The following is a 19,362-nucleotide window of genomic DNA, read 5'->3' as shown; positions in this document are numbered from 1 at the left end:
GCCGCCGCTGTCGCTGCTGCTGCTGTCTGAGGAGTGGGCTAGGAAGGAAGCGGTCACCGCGCTTGGAGCTCCGCTCGCCATCGTCTTTGCCCCTTGCCGACCTCCCACGGTGAGTGCGGCGCGGGGTCCGCCTGGGGCCCCCGGGGGGGCCAAGGCCGAAGCTCCCCACCCGCGGCGGCGGCGACCTGGGCGACCCCTGGGTGTGCTCTGGGGGTAGCGGCGCGCGCCCTCCTGGGCCCCGCGCGGCCGCCTGCGGCGCGGGCCGGGCCTTGTCTCAGCCCCTCCCTGTTTCCGGGGCCTGGCCCTCGCAGCCTGCGGCCCTGCCCGGCGGGCTGGGTGCGGCCTCTACCGGGCCGGAAGGAATATCCAGCAGCGCACCCGGGACCCTCTCTTACTGCCCAGTTTCGATCCCCTCGCGACCCATCCCTGCGCCTTGGGCGTTGCGACCCGACCTTTTCAGCCCTGTCACCCATGCTCCTTGCTTTCCGGTTTCCAAAAATGAAAACTGAACCAAATGCGGGCGAGTTCTCAAGCCCCAGTGCTCCTGCTTGAGTCCTCCAAGATGGGTAAGGGGTTTAACCTTGGGAGAGAGCAGAGAGCAAACCCCCCTCCCACTTTGCAGTAAAGCCATTTCATCATCGTTCGCTGGTTTTGGAGCGGCGGGACCCGAGATTCCCTGGGAAGCACAGGGTTGAGGTTTGAATCAAGAAAATGCATTTGTTGGAACCGGTTACTGAGTCAGACCGGATCCTCAGGAAAAAAAAAAATGTCAGAGGCTGAGAATCGAATATTTTCCCACGGTATTTACCGTCATTAATGCCAGAGTCTTTTGTGTCCTCGCCCAGAATTCGCCCATTCTGGTGTTAGCATGGTTTTAGGACTGAAATTTGCCCGATGGCCTCCCTGGTGGTAGGGAAGGGTGGGAGTGATTTGGGGCCCTGTTCTTCAAAGATATTCTACATCTTTGTCTATTGCAAATGGAGAACTCGCATGTAATGGGGTTTTCAAAGGTGGCGGTATTGGTAAGACAATTTGCCCACCTTTCTGTAAGAATTCATGTCTCTTGTCCTTGCCTTCATCTGCTTTTCTCTTTGGTAAGGCTAGATAGCATCATGCTCAGATTTTATTTGCCCTGTGTGGGAGACAGAATTTGGCAAGATGATGTTATGAACATATAAAGTCAGGCGGCCCCAGAAAGATGAAGCACTTGTAAGAACATAAAAATTGTATTTCTCTATCTCAGTTGTTCTTGTGAAACTACACACATATGCAGTTTGTAGAACAGGACACATGGCTACTCAGCTTTTTGCATTTTCCTATTAGAAATTTAAATGTCTAAACACTACTTGGTTCTTAGTGATTTTCTTTTTGAACATTTCCAGTGCACCCCATTCCTAAGCCCTCATTTTTCTTAGGTCTATGTCTTTAGCAGCACACAGGATGGTAAGGATAAAACCTGTCAGTTTTCTGGACCCAAATTAGAATTTTACCTGTGGTCTTCAAAATAGAAGGCTGATAAATCCGGAGCAACTGCTGAATTACTTCCCTAGCCCCTCCTTTCAAAGAGATAAGAAACCATTCACCCATCTTACAGATGGAGTCTTTATGAGAAATGAGGTGATTTGGCCTAGACCACACACCTGGTTTTCAGATTGAATATCTTCATTCATCAGTAGTAAATATTTATGGACTGTCAGCCCCTGGGGCATGGCTCCTACCCTATAATCTTCTCTACATTTCCCATCATGCAGTGCTTGAAGCCATTTTAGAATTGGAGCTCTATAGATCAGGGAGGCAGCCTCCATAAAACCAGGCTGCGCACATTCCTATGATGCCAGTTCCCAAGGCAGAGTCTCCAGATTTGGAGGCTACTGCAAAAAATGTATTTTGCCCATTTGGCTATGGGTATAGAAGCAGAAAGAGCACTGGATTTGGAGTCAAATCAATGTGATTCAGGTCCTGCCTGCATTTTCTAGCTCTGTGATTTTCAGCGTGCTAATTTCTGGTTCTTGGTTTCCCTAGCTTCAGAGTTGTGAGGTCTTTTACAAACTGTAGATTGTTAAATGTAAGCGTTTATATTTTGTTTTCTAATCACAGAGTTCACTGTTAATGGCTTTCTTTTTTCCTCCAGTTGCATTCTGATGTGACCCAACCTTTTTATACAGGCTGCTTTCAAAAATTGACATAGTATTACAGAACCTAATTTTGTGTCTAGCATCTCCAAGTCTTTCGAGCATATTTTCTCATTTGTATAATGCAAATGGTAATAGCCTTTAATGTTATTGTGACAAACTCAATAATTAAAATAAGGATCTAGTAGATATTTAATAAATGTTATTTGACCATATAAGTGAGTATATACATATATAGATTAGACATATGCTATATAGTATAGACATATGTTCATCCATTTGTCATTTATTCACCAACTGATGAGGTAGCATCAAACAATTAGTCTGCAATAATAATAGCTACCACTTGTATTTATTATTATGTGCCAAGCTTTGTTCTAAGCACTTGACAAGTTCACTAACCCTTCATAACAGCCAATGATGGGTAAGTACTGTTAGCCTCATTTTACATATGAAGAAACTGAAGCACAGAGAACTTAAATAATTTTCCTAGTTATATACACACACAGCACAAAGTAAGTGTTGGAGCCAGGAATCAAACCCAGGCAGTCTGGCCCTAATGATAGGTTTCTACTCGTAATAGAACACGGGTATGTCCTTCATGTGTACACCATTTCTCCTTAATTTTTCTTTACATGTATCTTATGAAAGTAATTGTGTTTAAACAGGAATTTTAGCTATTTTTGAAAATAGGTACAATGTAATTTATTGAGGGGGGGTGTATACATTCTGGCTTGAAGGGAGATACTGCTTGTGGAAGACCGTTTTTTCTAGTATTTGCTTCATACGAGAAAGTTCACCAGTTACTTTGTGGCACACATTGATTTATCCAGTCCTAGGTTCTTCATCTAACTGAATTTAGTCAGGACCACCTTTATTGATTTTTCTTTATCATACTACCTTTTTGTAGAGTTTTAGATTTTCCATATTTTGTTAGGGAGGAGGAGATGAGTAGAGAGGAAATTCTAAATTATAACACCCTGTTGATGCTGCCTACTTTTTCAGTGGCATCACACTAAGCAATTTTCCTTTAAATGAGGATGGATGCTTTAGAGAATGATCTAAAATTTACTTGTAGAGCAACTTTTAAGTTTCTGGATTCCTACATTTTTCTAGGGAGAGGTGACACTTCACTAGCTAGGAAGCAAGAAATTAATTGTATAATAGCAACTTAAGATTTGGAACCATCTTGTTCTCAATACTAACATGATCCTAGTAGTCATCTGTGTCATGGTGGAGTAACTAACAGAGTTGGATTCTGAGGGAATTTCTTTGAGGCAGTACTGAGGAAGGAAATGTAGAGAAACGTACTTTCTATTCTGTGATGTGTATGTTAAAATCCAGTCATATTACTGCTTTCTTTGCTAAAAGATCTAATATAGGCATCGTTATATATTTGTAATACTTATAATGAGATGAAATTGATTGACGGCCTGAAGAGAACAAGCCATTCCCAGCAGACTGAGTGAGGTGACTTTTTTAAAAACCTGGCCATTCCTCTATTATGTAAGTTTATTTCATCGTTTTCCCTAAGAGCCAACAATAAAAGTTATTTCTGAATTGCCTTGGAGGTGACAGTAAAGTACTTGTGAGCCCTGGCTGTTATTGTTTGTCCACAAACCTTACCTTGAAGCTTGTTTAACAGTCTGGTGAGTTTCTAACTGCTTAATTTGATTTTGGCTTTTAAAGCTAGGTAAATTAAGGCCAGTTCTCAAACCTCACTATAATAACTTTTTAAAAATCGTCTAAAAATTGTTCATTCTGTCTTTTTATTAAGTAAACATTGAGAATCATAACTGATCTTTAGGAATAGTGCTACATAGAGGAAAGAGCAGGTACTGGATTTACCTGTGCGACCCTGGGCAGGTAAGTCTTGGCATCTATAAAAGAGAATGACACCTATCTCATAGGATTCTCAGGATTAAATGAGTTGATATAAACCCTTAGTGCTTTGCACATTTGGAAAGACCCTAATTAATGGATATTTTTGTTTACTAGACCATTTAGCTGGTATGGCTTTTTGTATAGCTAACTAATTGGACTTTTGAATAGAGAAGATGGACAGAAAGTATTCCAAGGGCTTGTTGAAGCTCAGTTTCAATCTGTAAATATAACAGGCGGTAGCTAAGAACATTAGTCACAAAGTTTAGTGTTGTCTCCTGATTGGAACTGAAGTGGCTCTTTTTAAAAATAAAAAGCAACAAACAAACTCACTCATAGCACAGACAACAGTATGGTGGTTACCAGAGGGGAAGTGGAAGGGGGTGCTGAAGAGGGTAAAGGGGGGGTAAATGTTCGGTCACGGAAGGAGACTGGATTTTCATTGGTGAGTGGACAATGCAATACACAGACGACGTATCATACAATTGTACACCCGAAACTTACATAATGTTATTAACCAAGGTTACCCAATAAATTTCATTTTTTAAAAAGAATAAAAGTAATCTAAGAGTAGAAATATAGTCTGTATTTTATAGGTCAGATGTGGTCTGCCTGCCTCGGTCCACATAGGAAATAGCAGCATGTTCATTTCCTTAAAAATGTGCATCAGTTGATCAAAAAGTTTCATATTCAGTGTGACAGGCATTGGGCTATGTGTTGGGCACCCATAGATAAAAGTCTGGGTTCCTACCTGAAACTCACATTCCAGTGTGGGAGCCTACAGACATTTACAGTAAATTGTGATAACTGCTATTTTAGAACCAGGCATGGGTAAGTTAACAGGTACCTTTCTTTATAAAAGTCTTTGAAGAAAGCTGTGAATTTAAAAGAAATGAGGCATGTAGTAAGTGTCCCTTCACTAGCTGACCATTTGTGAGACTCGTGTGCAGTCTGTGTGGTTGACACTTGAGTGCTTACAGTGTGCAGAGGCTGTGTTGATGTTATGCATCAGGAACAGATTTACTCCTTACGAGAGCCCTGTAACATAGGCTTGCCTATGTAGTGTGTGAGAAAACAGACCCACGGAGGTCCTGTAGCCTGCGGAATTGGTGTGTGGTCCTGACCAGTTGATTGGGTCGCTCCTGCTTTGTGGTGGGTCCAAAGCTTTTGAACCCTATTCATGAGGTTGACCAGTTGGGCTTGCTTTGTGGATCAGAATTAGCATATTGTCCTTTTAGATCGATCTCTTAAAGCCAGGAGACCAATTTATTGTCACACCTGCTACTGATTCACAATGTGTGACCTTGGGCATATCACTTACCACCTCCGTTTTAGGTTTAATTTTGGCTAATTAGACATAGCAGTGATATTCAGCAACTGATGTGAGAGAGGGAAGGGATTTTCAAATAGAAGTGCTGTTTCCCTCCACAATTTAATGTTCTCTGGACATTGTGCTAATGACTTTGTATTTCAGACATGCAGTGTTTCATTTTCTAATGGAGAGTCTGCAAATGTTTGAATGGAGTTAAATTTATTACAGGACTCTGAATTTTGTGTGTAGAATGGCACATAGACATTTTTGGAGAGGGTACTTTTCAGTGAGTAGTTTTCTTTAAGAGCCAGGAATACCTTTTCTGGGCGGCGCCCACTAACCACCTGGTCCCACTGGCTTCCTCAGTCGTGCTGCAGGAGCTTGGTATCTGTTCTTTCTGAGCTGTATCTTCCTTTATGGTGCTATGGGGGTTTTCTCTGGAATGGTACATCTGTGAATGTTTTTCAGAATTTATTTACTGTCAGTTCCTTACCCCATGCAAACTTTTGAGCCTAGATTTTTAAGACGTTTTTGGCAGTTTCCTCTCTCCAGATAGATAACTCTTCTCATTTATGTGTCTACCTTGGCCTTTGATTTCTCATTCATCTGGAAAAACAGAATGCACTTCATTCATGCATCTGTGTTTTCGGTCCCTGTGAGGAGTGCCCCTTTTCTCTCCTGTATAAAACCCCACCTACAGTCCCCAACCCATAAAGCCAGTCAGGACCCAGTCATTCATGTTTAAAACTTCCCTCTCATTCTAGCCTGGTTCCTTCTCCAAGAAGCAACTTTGTAACCCTTAAATATGTGCTGTCTTCTCATGGTCATGCCATGGAGCTCCTGTCAGTGAATAATCAAAAGTTCTTGGAAATACTGGTAGTTTTTTTTTATTATTATTATATACATTACATTTTTGTGAAGTAGTTTAAGAATATTTACTTTGACCAGCAGTATCTAGGCATTTTATGTGTGTCATCTTGTTAGCTATTAATGTCTCTTTTTAATATTTTAGGAGACAGATTCAGAAAAGTTATTTTTAAAATCACCTAATTTCTTTTAGAAGCTCCGATTTGTTGTATGTAGGGCTTTCCATTGTGCTATGCCCAAGGTCACACAAGGTGCATCAGATCCCGCTCAGATTTGTTTTGTATTAGAGCTTCAGTAATCCTCACACATAATAATATATAGAATCTTCATTTTAAACTTAGAACATATTAAATTCAATTAAATTGAGGATTTTTTCCCTGAAAACAAAATATAGGTGAAAATTAATACTTCCAAAAGCCAACTTTGTCATTTTCAACTCTTGTTTTTTGCAATGCGTGTGTGTGTGTGTGTGTGTGTGTGTATAAACAATGGATAGGTAGCCCTTTATTTTTTCTTCTTATCCTTGGATGTCTGCATCTGACCACTGGTATTTCATGGGTACCTATAGAATTATTCTTCATAATGTTCTTTAGGAGATAGTTTACAAAGTTGAAATGTTGTGGAGCAGCTTTACTCTCCCCTTCTTTGTATCTCTTTAACAAATACTTATATGACATTAAATCCCTTCTTTTGATGGCCATGTAATCTTGTAACATTTATCTCTCTTTGAACCACTCCCCTGTTGGATATTTAGATTGTGCTACATCTAGTGGCTTTGAACAGCCCGACAGCCATCATCATTATATGGCTGTGCTTGAGCAATCCTGTTCAATCCTGAATCTGTGTCGGTGTTGTCTTGATCTATGCCACGCGCAAGGAAATATCTTGACCCACTGCAGGGTTAGACCTCTTTCAGCCTCTAATAAATTTTTCTGCTTTGCTATCTTGACTTTGCCATTGGTGCCAGGCCTGATGACAAACTGCAGTTTTTTTAAGGCCTTTTAGGAGTCAAAGGCTTTCTTGCCAATGTTTATCTTGGTCTGGAACCTTCCTTCACAGTCTCAGAAGAAAAGTAAGTCGTGATTATAAGCCATCACTACTTAACATCTAGAAAAATTCAATTAGGAGCTATTGAATAAAACTGTTTCAGTTAACATGTGTGTCGATTTTAAGGACATTGAGGGGTGAAGTCGTATCTAATGTTAACGTTATAACATATTCACTTCCTGTACAGGATTAATCTGTATTTGCTTTTCCTTCTCATGGGTTGTATATTTTTAAAAATCCAAGCTCACATTTTGTGATGTGTAAGTACTCTGAGAGGAATGATATGCACTATGCATTTTTTCAAAAATTTTCTGTATTTACTGTTCTTTTTTTGAATTTATCTTTATTGTTGAAAGTATTACAGATGTTCCCCTTTGACTCCCTCTAACCTCCCCCTATGTATTTACTGTTCTTTAATTCTCTGCCCCTCATCTTCATAGCACCACCTCTTCTGAGGCAGAAGCTGTTGTCTCCAATTTATAGATTGGAGAAGAAGGAGATTGAATAAGCTCATGTAGCTGTGTAGTGGCAGATCCCGCTCTTACACATTGTCCTGTTGGCTTTCCGCCATACCACATATAGGTAGCCTGTTGTCTTTCTGCTCTCCCAATAATGATTTGTTGAAAAAATTTATAGATACTTATTTGAGCGTTAGTTTTGTGATTGGCCTGTTCTAGGCATTAAATGAGAAATGTGAAACTTTTCTTTGAGGACATGCACACGTGAAACTGTTTGTAAATGGTACACTGCCCATCATGTGTAGCATAGAACACATTGAATGTAGGTATAGAGAAGCCCTAGACTTGTAGTAGGCTACAGGTGTATTTGGATTAATAGGCAAGGTAGATCAGTTGGGGATGGGATAGTAAGGGAAGGCCTTCTGGGTCTAGATGGATGGATAGAGCTTGCATAGGCAGGAAGTAAATAGAACATTCTAGATGAAGGGAACTATAATAGTCCCGTCCCCCCTTATCCTTAGGGGATAGTTACAAGACCCTTGTGGATGTCTGAGACCACAGGTAGTACTGAACCCTAAATACACTGTTTTTTCCTTTACATAACATACCCATGATAAAGTTTATAAATGAGGCACAGTAAGAAATTAACAGTACCTAGTAACAAAATAGAACAATTACAACAATCTACTGTCATAAAAGTTATGTGAATGCGGTCTTCCTCCCTCTCTGATAACCTATCTGATAACCGAGACAGCTACTGACTAACCACCAGGGAGCCTCTACAGCTCTGGACAAAGGGATGATTCACGTCCTGGGTGGGACTGAGCCAGACGTCATGAGATTTCAGCATGCTACTCACAGTGGCTCGCAATTTAAAACTTAAATTGTTCATTTCTGGAATTTTCTTTTTTGGTATTTTCAGACTGTAGTTGACTGCAGGTAACTGAAACCTTGGAAAACAAAACCACAGATAAGGGAAGACTACTGTACAGAAGCAATTTTAGGCATGTTTGAGCATGACATTTATAGAGTATTCAGTGATGTCCAGCCTGGAGAAAGGTACATTTTGGAGAATACTGGATGAGAAAGTCTAACAGGTCTGGAGGAGCCAAGTTATGAAGGACTTTGAAAGCCAGGTAGAGTTTAGATTTGATGAGTAGCCAAAAGAGAGTCACTGAAAGTTACTGAGTAAGGGTGGAGGCCCAATTAAGTAATTTTGAAGTAGGGTGCCAAAAGTATAAGGAGTGAGGTGCAGATGTAAGGAGGGTTTAATGTGCTTATGAAAAATGGGCACTTTGAATTATTTGAGGAGAGAGCTCTACCAAGGTTGGAGTTTTGCTATTCTTTCATTTGGGGAGCTGTTCATTCATTCAGCAGATATTTTTGTTCATACCAGTTACATGCAAGCTGCTTTGGGAGATATGCCCTCAAGGAGTTTATGGTGTTGTAAGGGACCTAAGGGATGTATGCAAATAATTTTAGTACCGAAGAAATGTGATAAGACATTAAGACATGAAATGCTTTGTGAGAATATTTTTAGTTTATAGTAGTACTGTCCAATAGAAGTACAATGTGAGCCACATGCAATTTAAACTTACCTGGTAGTAACATTTAAAAAGTAAAAAGAAACAAGTAAAATTAATTTTAGTACTTTTAAAATTTTAACTATTTTCCAAATATTACAGTTTAAACGTGGCACTAGCCATGTGTGGCTAGTGGCTATCATATTAGCTCAGGCATAGCAGCTTATGAAAAGGCTTCATGGAGGAGGTGACATTTGAGCCATACTTGGAAAGAATTCTGTATGCAGAGTAGATGGGAAAGGACATTCCAGGTAGAGGAGTGGCTTGGTGAGCAAAGACGAAGACAGAAAGAAAACCATGTAAGAAAACCATTTTGACAGAAGCACGTATTGCGTGGAAGGCATGTTTTGGGGAAAGCCTGGGAAGATAGGTTGGAAAGCCTTCACTGATGGAAGGAAGTCGGACTACTGTTAGCAGTAGGGGGCTTTAAAGGAATTTGAACAGGAAGTGACTTGATCAGAACTTTAAGAATGGGTCTGGTAGCAAAGACATGAAGGGGGCCTAAAGATAACTGAAAGCAGTGGGACTAAGGAAAGATTGTGCATGGGAGGTTTATTATAGATGTAGAAATAGGAACAATTTAATTTCTCTGTTGTCTGCTGCCTTCCTCCAAACTGCTGGGTGTTGTGTAACCCATTTCCTGTTGAAATTGGTCTAGCTGCTTCAGAATCCATGTTATATAAGTCAAAAGTTACATAAGCAGCAGGCATCAGGACATTTAGCTATGGCTTTGCTTATTGTAAGTTGTTTTTATGTGTGTAATTCAAATTTTTTAAACAAATAACATACTTTATTTAAGGCATATGTTCAATCTTTCCATATCATGGTGGGTTCTCAATCATCAAGAGCTCTTGCAGTGATCCCAAAGAAGCTTGAAATAGTTGGCCCCAAGCCAGAAATATCACATTTTATTTTGAGAAATAGGGCGTGTATATTTGGGAGGTCCCAAGGAGAGTCAGGATTCTTCAGAGAAGTGTGACTTAACTTTTAATATTTGGGAAGGGGAAGAGTAGTACATCTTAATTGGGGGGGTGGGTCTAGTAGGGCCAAAGAGTTTCCAGGTGTCCTTTAGCAGTGTTGATTCTTTGTATTTCTCTGTTACCCTTTTATAATACTAAATGGGATGGCTTAGCTCTGAATTGGCTTTTGGCCAGTACTTTATTAATTGGAATCTTTCCTATGTAGAATTGCACAGGTGCTGTTTTATGAACTTAGGAGTGGACTGCTAAGTGACTGCTGACTTTGAATTAGTCTGCATACTGGGAAATTTCTAAAGTTCATTGAAAGTTGGCTCCTTTCTGCTTCTCTCTTTTAGGAACAATGAAGTAGGGCTATTTAATGATGGAGATAGTGTCCTGATTTCAAAGACTTTATGGTCAAGAAAGTTAGGCATACTGAGAGAGTATATAATTTTAAGATGATGAATACCATGTATATATATTGTTGACAGTATTACAGATGTTCCCCCTCCTCCCCGAAAAGTGTTTTTTTATGTGCTTGTATTAGACTAGGTTGTATTACGGTAACAAACAGCCCTACCATCTAAATGGCTTACCCCAACAAAAGTTTATTTCTTTTTCACATTGCATGTCCAGTGCAGGTCTGCAGGAGTTCCTTCACCTCATAGACTCAGGTTACAGAAATTCCACTGTTTTGTTACAGTGCCATCTAAAACACATGGCTTTCTAAGTGGCTGCTATAAGAGAGCTTGGTGAACCACACATAGGCTTTTAGCAGTTTCAACTGGAAGTAGCATCATCTCTGGTTATGTTTCATTGTACAAAACTAATCATGTCACCCCTCCTACCTTACGGGGGTTCACAGGAAATGTAGGAGAGCAAATGGAATATTTCGTGAGGATTATTATCTCCCTTATCGTCTCATTCTAGTGATGTGGGTGAAGATGTTAAACAGATCAAGGTGAGACCCTTTTCACTGAGTGTAAGCTTCGAGTTAGGGAGCCTTATGTAGAACACAGCTCTGAACATAATTTAGATAATGAGCGGGGGGAAGAAATACCAAAGTTCTGAACTAAAGAACCAACTCCTTCTGAATTGTCTAAGTTTGGGGTGTATCTTATCGTGCTCTGTCTCATAAATTTTTTCTATGTGGTAGAGCCGTCTGTAGAATTTCTTCCTTGAAAAACAGAAGTTGACTTTTAAGGCAAAACCAGTTTGTGAATAGAGGTTATACTTCCTTTGCTATTTTAAAATTATTAACCATTTTCAGAGTCTTAAATTGTTACACCATTTATATAGTAATGAAAGAATTTGTTTTAAAAATACTGATATTCCTGCTACTGTTTAAAGTAGTATTTTATCTTTTTAGACGTTAGGTATTAAAGTTAGTGTATTTTTATACTGGCACAGGTGGATATATTGAAATTTAAGCCAACAGTACATAAATATACTTTGTATTGGTTAAAAAATAGTTTTTAGCTGCATGTTATCTAAAACTTCCTGTATTCTCTATAAATGGTGATTATTTTAGTGGGGAATTTACTAAGGTGAGGTGAATAATTTAAGAGGTATTCACTGATTGGTGTGTAAAGGGTTTGATAAAATGATAAACTGAAGCCACTAAGATTTTTGTCTATTTCAGAAAAACTTTGAAATGAACTCAATTATAGCTTGAAGTTCTGTTGCTGTGCATATTGTAGAATACACTCATATCTCTTGCAACCTATATCATGTACAGAATTAGTGCCTGATATTTGTATATAATGCTGTGAACTTTTCAGAGCACCTTCACATGGATTAGGTCCTTTATTCCTCACAGCAGCCTGTAGAGAGTTGGTAGTTTTCTTACTCTCCACTAAGGAAACTGAATATATCTACCCTGTAGGGTTGTTAGGAAAATTAATTGACCAAAGTAATAAAAAGACCTTAGTAAGGTACCTAAGCCATTAGGTGTGGCTTCTGGCCAGTGTTATTGAGAGCATCTGGAAATAGATGTTACATGTGTAGGTATGTTTCTTTCCGATGGGTTGGAAGAAGATTCACACATGCATTTCCTGCGCCCTGAAGCCTGACCTGTGCTCTCTCATCCTTTTTCTTTTTCTTTTGTTCCAGGGAATAACCATGGATAAAAGTGAGCTGGTACAGAAAGCCAAACTCGCCGAGCAGGCTGAGCGCTATGATGACATGGCTGCAGCCATGAAGGCAGTCACGGAACAGGGGCATGAACTCTCCAATGAGGAGAGAAATCTGCTCTCCGTTGCCTACAAGAACGTGGTAGGTGCCCGCCGTTCTTCCTGGCGTGTCATCTCCAGCATCGAACAGAAAACAGAGAGGAACGAGAAGAAGCAGCAGATGGGCAAAGAGTACCGGGAGAAGATAGAGGCAGAACTTCAGGACATTTGCAACGATGTTCTGGTAAGGCCACTGTTTCTGTTTCAAACAGTGATTTGTAGATTGTATTAATTCATTGTACAAATGCAAACTCTCAAACAGCTTATGAGACAAACGTGTCTGAATATACTGGAAAGCTGCGAACCATTTGCAAGTAATTTTTAAGCATATGATGTGATTTTTCTCACCTCTTATTTGATCAGAGGTTGCTTATCACTTATGGGGAATTTTCCTCTCCCTTCAAAAGGACCTGTGAAAAAAAGGAACATTTAGTCAACGGTCCTCCATCTTTTCTTTGAAATTGAATCCAGATAGGCAGGATTACAGGTAGTGCAGCTACAGATAGGCTGTTCTATATATCAGGAACAAAAAGCTGAGCCTGCCTTTCAGCCTCTCCCCAGTCATGCCTGCCCAGTGTAAAGTCCTGTTTTTGTCTGAAAGTTAGCCTTGTTGGTCAGTTTGGGCCTGCGTTCCAAAGCCAAATCAACAGTCATTTGGGGATTCTCTTCTCCTATGTTTTATAGAAGCCTTGGTCAGATGATTGATTCCTAACTGCTTTCACTCTGACCACCATCTGGGGTTGGATGGGAGGGGTGCATATCCTAGAGCAAATCATGATCATATTGTCTTTCCCTCACATCCTGAGCCCACTGGGAACTTTCTTTTTTTTCCAGGTGAAATCAGGTAAAAATGAACAGTGAGGGCTGCTTTGAAGGGAAAAGGAATTCACACTTGTGGATCTACCTCCTCCCCTGCTGGCTGCCTCTCCGAATTACTGCCCATGACACCTTTCTTTTGAAAACTTGTACAAAGCTTGTCAGCCATCAGGCAGTTCTCATCCCTAACCCATAAGGAGTTACACCCTGTCTGTCTGCAAAGAATATTAAAATTACTACTGCCCCTTGCATCTTCTCACTTACTGATTAAATCCCCTTATAACTCAGCTTTTGCATTGAGCTGTTTTCCTTAGACTCATAGTGTAAGAATGTCATGACTACATTTGTTGCCTGTTGGTAATTTGGGGGTTTGTTAATGGTGCACTAATTCCTGAATGTTAGGTACATCTGATATTCAGATGAAGTATGGCATGTATTCCAAGGGCAAGAAAGTTCCATAATTCCTGAAAATGTAGACCAGCTTTTAAGAGCATCTGAAAGAATGTGAAGAACGCATGGTACTTACTGCCTCTTAACCAGTTTTTCAGGATGCCACATTCTAAAACAACTCTTCGAAAATATTGCTCTGTTTACGAAGCTTGGACTCCTTCAGAACTGCTTTTGTTGTAAGCATAAATGTTTAAAGGAATTTATTATTGATACTAGTAGTAGCTATCTTTTGAGTGCTTACTATGTGCCAGGCAACATGTTAAGCACTTTATGTACGTTAGCTCTTTCTCATAACTGCCCTAGAAGATGGCTATTGTGCTTCCTGTTGGAGAGCAGAGGAAACTGAGGCTCAGGATAATTAGGTAATTTGTCCAGGGTCATACAGATAGTTCCTGTCACCTAGAGAACCATTTTTAACTGAAAAAATATCCTTTTAGACTTTATCTGTACATATTTTTGTGCGTGTACACATACGTATTTTAATACTAAAATAGGATTCATGTGGTATTTATCTGCTTTTTTTTCCCCAACTCAGACTTCTTTTGAGAATCTTTTCACATTATTAGTGTAGTTCCACATTGTCATTTTTAAGGCCTACATAGCATTCCATTGTATAGCTGTACTTTAATCAACCCCTTATGGATGGTCAAAGTCATTTTTAACAGAAGAAAACAGACATCTAAAAACCTTTAAAACCTTTGGATGAAAAATTTTTTTTTAAATCTTCAAAAAAAATTATCTAGAAATGGTAGTGTGTATCTTAAATCTCAGACATAGTTTTAACATTTTGTAAATATTTCCAGATTCTCAACAAAATGTGAATCATTTTTTAGGAGCTGTTGGACAAATATCTTATTCCCAATGCTACACAACCAGAAAGTAAGGTGTTCTACTTGAAAATGAAAGGAGATTATTTTAGATATCTTTCTGAGGTGGCATCTGGAGACAATAAGCAAAGTAAGTAACATTTTTTTTTAAAAAAAAAAAAGAAAGAAATTTCACAAGTAGTGGAGCCATTCTTCCCTCATAATAATTTTAACAGTTTTGGCTTTGACTACTCACCATTGACACACTGACATCACAGTACTTGGAATTTGAAAGACCGCAGCATTGTGCGGAACTGTGATAAACGAGGTCATGGGGGTTTACAGATCAAAATGTATCTAAGAGGAAGACAGAGAGGGCATTAAAAATCTGGTGCAGTCGTGCTTCCAAAGAGAATTTTATCTTGAGGATTATTTGGTAGCTCTCTTTTTAGAGGTGAAACTTTTAAAAGTTTGACAGCATGAAACCACCATATAAATAGTGATACACATCTCTTTTATCACATACATATATTACTGTGATGGTGATAATTACAGCTGTATTTTATTAAGTGCCTACTGTGTGCCAAGTATTGTAGAGTCTCACTTATTCCTTACACAACCCTGGGAGTTTAGGTGGAAATCCGTTCATTTTTCTGATAACAGAAACCAAGGCTACGGAGGTTTTCAATTCAAGCCACACACCTAGTGAATAAAAGTTGGTAATTCAAGCTCGGGTCTGAAGTCCATGACTTTTCCACTAGAGCATAATTGTTTTTTATGTTCTGTCTTGTTAAAAGGTTATTTCTATGTTTCTTACTGCTTTAGTGGGGTTTTTCATAATTGTCTTTGTTTTCCCCCAAAGCATTTAAAGTAGTACTTGGCTTAGAACAAACATTTAGCAAATGATTGTCAATTAAACGGTGGAGACACTGACCCCCTCATTTGATAGGTTGTTTAATCCAGCCCAGCTTGGTAAAATAATTTGATAGTGGTCCAGTATATGATGCAGCCTATGAAAGACCCCAACCTTTAATATTTTTTTATCTTTCTTTTAGCCACTGTGTCGAACTCTCAGCAGGCTTATCAGGAAGCATTTGAAATTAGTAAGAAAGAAATGCAGCCTACACACCCCATTCGACTTGGCCTGGCACTGAATTTCTCAGTCTTTTATTATGAGATTCTGAACTCTCCTGAAAAGGCTTGCAGCCTGGCAAAAACGGTGAGAAAGGCCTTCCATGGCTTCTGATCATAGTAAAACAGTGCTGTTCTTAGTAACTTATTTCCTGGATATAACTCATTGTCTTGGACTTACTTGAGGGGGTAGGAGTATATCTTTTATGAAATAAATTCAGACCTACTTTTTGATTTCTTCTTAACACCTGCCCTTTTTTTTATTTTTGTTGTTTGATTACTGTTTTTGGGGGGTAGTAGTGGAAAATCCAGTGTGAAGGTAGTTGTTTCTTGTCAAGCTTTGGGCTATAGGCCTCCGTTGTATATTTATTATATTCCTTGTACCAAGATTTGAAGTTATGGCTATAGAAATGAAATAGAACCATGTTTTGTGTGCGTGCTGGGTTACCTCCTGATCTTTTGATAACCCAGCTCCCTTTTCTAAATATTTTTGTAGTAATTCCCCATGTGTACTGTATTTTAAATTTTTTTAATTTGGGAAAAGTATGAAATGAATTCTCAAAGTCCCATAGCATTATCAAATCTGTGTGTTGTGTATTTCTGTTCTCCCTTTATCCCTTGTATCCAGACCTTTTGAGTTGTAGGGGTTTTTTGTTTTTGTTGGTTGTGTGTTTTTTTTAAGGATTACTAGAAATGTCTTTGGTAATTAAAAAATTACGTGAATTTGCCTAGAATGAATGCTGTATTAACAGTGATACCTGCTAACTTCTTAGGTGCAGTAAAGCTCTTTTCTAGGAATTTTTGTCATGGTTCGTTGGTTGGTGCTTTATAAACATGCATTTTATGTTTGCTGAAACCACTGGCAAACAAGGTAATAATGGCCTAGGTTCCCCCAGAGTTCTGGACAGAGAAATTATATTCACTTGTTAGCAGGATAAAAATGGGCTAAATGTGCTCCAGAGAACCTATGACTTCTTTGCTAAAGGCTCTTTGTTATAGGCATTTGATGAAGCAATTGCTGAATTGGATACACTGAACGAAGAGTCGTACAAAGACAGCACGCTGATCATGCAGTTGCTTAGGGACAATCTCACTGTAAGTACTACTGATTTCAGTGACTGCTTTTGGAGGGTTCACAGTCTACTTTCCCACCTCATAATTCACTTTTGCCCAAGACCCAAGAGGTTTGTACCTTATATAAGTATAGTTAACATTTTAAAGTGTTAAATTGGTTCAATTTAAATGTTAAATGAGCACTAAAGTTTTGACCTTTGCAGTCATCACTGTTGGCACTCGTACAGGGAGAATTTTAAACAGTCGAGGGAGATAAGGTGCTATAGACTGGAAAACCGTCCTGAGTACATTTTAGTAGCCCTGTTTTGATTATGGCTCTCTTTTTCTCTTGCAGCTGTGGACGTCGGAAAACCAGGGAGATGAAGGAGATGCTGGGGAGGGAGAGAACTAATGTCTATTGTGCTCCGTGATCTGTTCAGTGTCACTCTGTACCCTCCACATATATCCCTTTGTGCGATATAAAAAAAAAAAAAGAATCGTACGTCGACTTTTCGATTTTTCACAGCCTCAGCCTAACAAAAATGGTCCATGGGATAAACAGCTGGTATTTGTATCTTAAACTCAGATTGGTCATATAAATGCCACGGCATTCTGAAGTTTTGATTTTTAACATTGACAGGATTACTGTGTGTTTAATTTTTTTAAAAACTGAACACTGTGATTATGGGGTTTTGTAACTAAAGCAGAACTCTTACTGGTAGAAGAAATAGACCTGAATTATCTGTAACTTTTGGGAAAGTTTGAACTGATATCAAAACAGTCATTGAAATACTGCTCCATTGTAAAGTTGTACAGAAAGTTGTAGAGATTATATTGTGATGCTGGGACTTGGAGTGAGACACCTGTCATTTCCCATTCAACTTTGATGGCAATTCACAGTAATTCTGCCTCCTCGGGGCTTATAGACACTTGACCAGTTGGGGCTATTGCCACTCAAAAGTTCATGACTGCAGATGTCCAGTGTCTTCCACTGAGAAAACTCAAAGCCTAAATTGAAATTCTTTGCAACAGTTAACTGAGTTATGACACCATGAGAAGGTCCAGTGCTCATATGACACATGTGACTAAAACCCCTGTCCTACAACATCACTGATTTGCGACTTGTACTTCAGTTGTGGAATCTGTTTTCCTTGTAACCACAAGCTAAAGAAGAAAACTAGCTGTGTATCTTATGAATGGCCTTATCTGTCTCCTGGGTAATACCTTTAAGAATAATGTTCTGCAGAGATTGCCTTTCACATGAGGAGTACTCAGTCTTTGGGTTCTTCTTAGCTCGGGGCTTTTAAATTTTGAAATCTAAACATTCTTTCCCACTGACATTTTGACTGTTGACTTCTTTTTCTCTTCCCTCTTTAAATTTCTATCCTTCTGCTTATTTGCCTTCTTTTTTCTTTTTAAGTCTATATTTGCCTTTTGTTCAAGGTTTAATACTATATGGGTAGGGATAGGGAGCCTGGAGGGGGTGAGAAGTGAAATTGGTGAGCAGGCCTTGTTTCAAAGAGTCGAGAAGAGCTTCCAGCACCATAGCTCTGTCTTCCTCCAATTCTCAGCATAGTTGTTGCTCTTCCATCACACCAAGATCTGAATCAAAAAAGTATTTTTAAATATCCATGACTTCTCCCTGTATTACAGCCAGCCCTGATAATGCTTGTTGGTACCTGTCACCAGATCTCCCAACTGTACTCATCCAGCCAAGTTCACAGACATGTTTAAACAAGACCCTATAATACAGGGAAGTTGCATGAACACTGCAATGGGAAAAATCCAGAATACCCGGGCCTACCAGTCTCACAGTATCCCCCTTTCTTTAACATTCCACATAGCTGTAGTATCCATCTGTTTGTCCATCTGCTGAAACGAGAAAAGAAACATTCATGCACTGATGAAAACAAACCAAAAAAAAGAAAAAAAAATCCCTCCTTTCTAGCTGAGCAAAAATGTGCAGTTAAATACTTGGCGCTTGAAAATGCAGTAGTGAACGTGGAACGAGCCTGTCTGTATATCTGGTAGCTCTCTCTTGCTTTGTTTTCCTTACCAGTATTCTGCCTCACGTTTGCTTCTGTGATGGTTATATTGCCTAGCAAGCACACCCGTGGTTGTGAAAATAGTATAGCAAAAAAGAAAAATCCCCGATTATTGATGTACTAGATTTGTGTATGTCTTTTAAACAGTTCTAGTTTCCACCTTACACGGAATAATCAGGTAACGTGTAAAAATTCAACAATAAAAAATTTTATGAGTTAGTTGCCTGTGAATTGATGTGTGGCACCATCTCTGTCACTACCAGAATTAGCTTTCTCACTCATTTTAGGTTCTACGCTTTCTTTAAAAGCAAGCAAGAGCTTTGTCATCCTTTAGAACGTGAAGTCAAGGGAAAGAAATTACCACTAACACCAAGCTTACCAACCTTATACAAACCTTCCCAGTGTTAGGTCTTTGGGGGGAGCTAAAATTGGTACAGCCAGTGGATTTATATCCCATTCAAGCCCCCCCCCCCTTTCCTAAAACCCTGAGATGTAACCAAGACACTGAGAGATGGTTACATAAGGCCTGGTCATCTCCAAAGTAATACCAGTGTCATCTGTCCCAACACTTCATGGTAGCCTGCAGCACTG

The 19,362-nt window shown here is 39.4% G+C and overlaps 1 protein-coding gene across 1 annotated transcript; it reads left to right on the top strand.

The window, feature by feature from the left end:
- Position 1: 1 nt before the first annotated feature.
- YWHAB (tyrosine 3-monooxygenase/tryptophan 5-monooxygenase activation protein beta) lies at positions 2 to 18,990 on the top strand. The gene is made up of 6 exons (XM_087818723.1): positions 2 to 109; positions 12,352 to 12,654; positions 14,570 to 14,693; positions 15,598 to 15,761; positions 16,673 to 16,768; positions 17,082 to 18,990. The coding sequence occupies exons 2-6, from the start codon at positions 12,361 to 12,363 to the stop codon at positions 17,136 to 17,138; spliced, it is 735 nt and encodes a 244-aa protein (XP_087674849.1). The 5' UTR covers positions 2 to 109; positions 12,352 to 12,360; the 3' UTR covers positions 17,139 to 18,990.
- Positions 18,991 to 19,362: the final 372 nt, after the last annotated feature.

Source organism: Miniopterus natalensis, chromosome 7 (assembly GCF_054644295.1).
Source record: "Miniopterus natalensis isolate mMinNat1 chromosome 7, mMinNat1.hap1, whole genome shotgun sequence".
Lineage (NCBI taxonomy): Eukaryota > Metazoa > Chordata > Mammalia > Chiroptera > Miniopteridae > Miniopterus > Miniopterus natalensis.
This window is presented reverse-complemented; position numbering and strand designations above follow the sequence as displayed.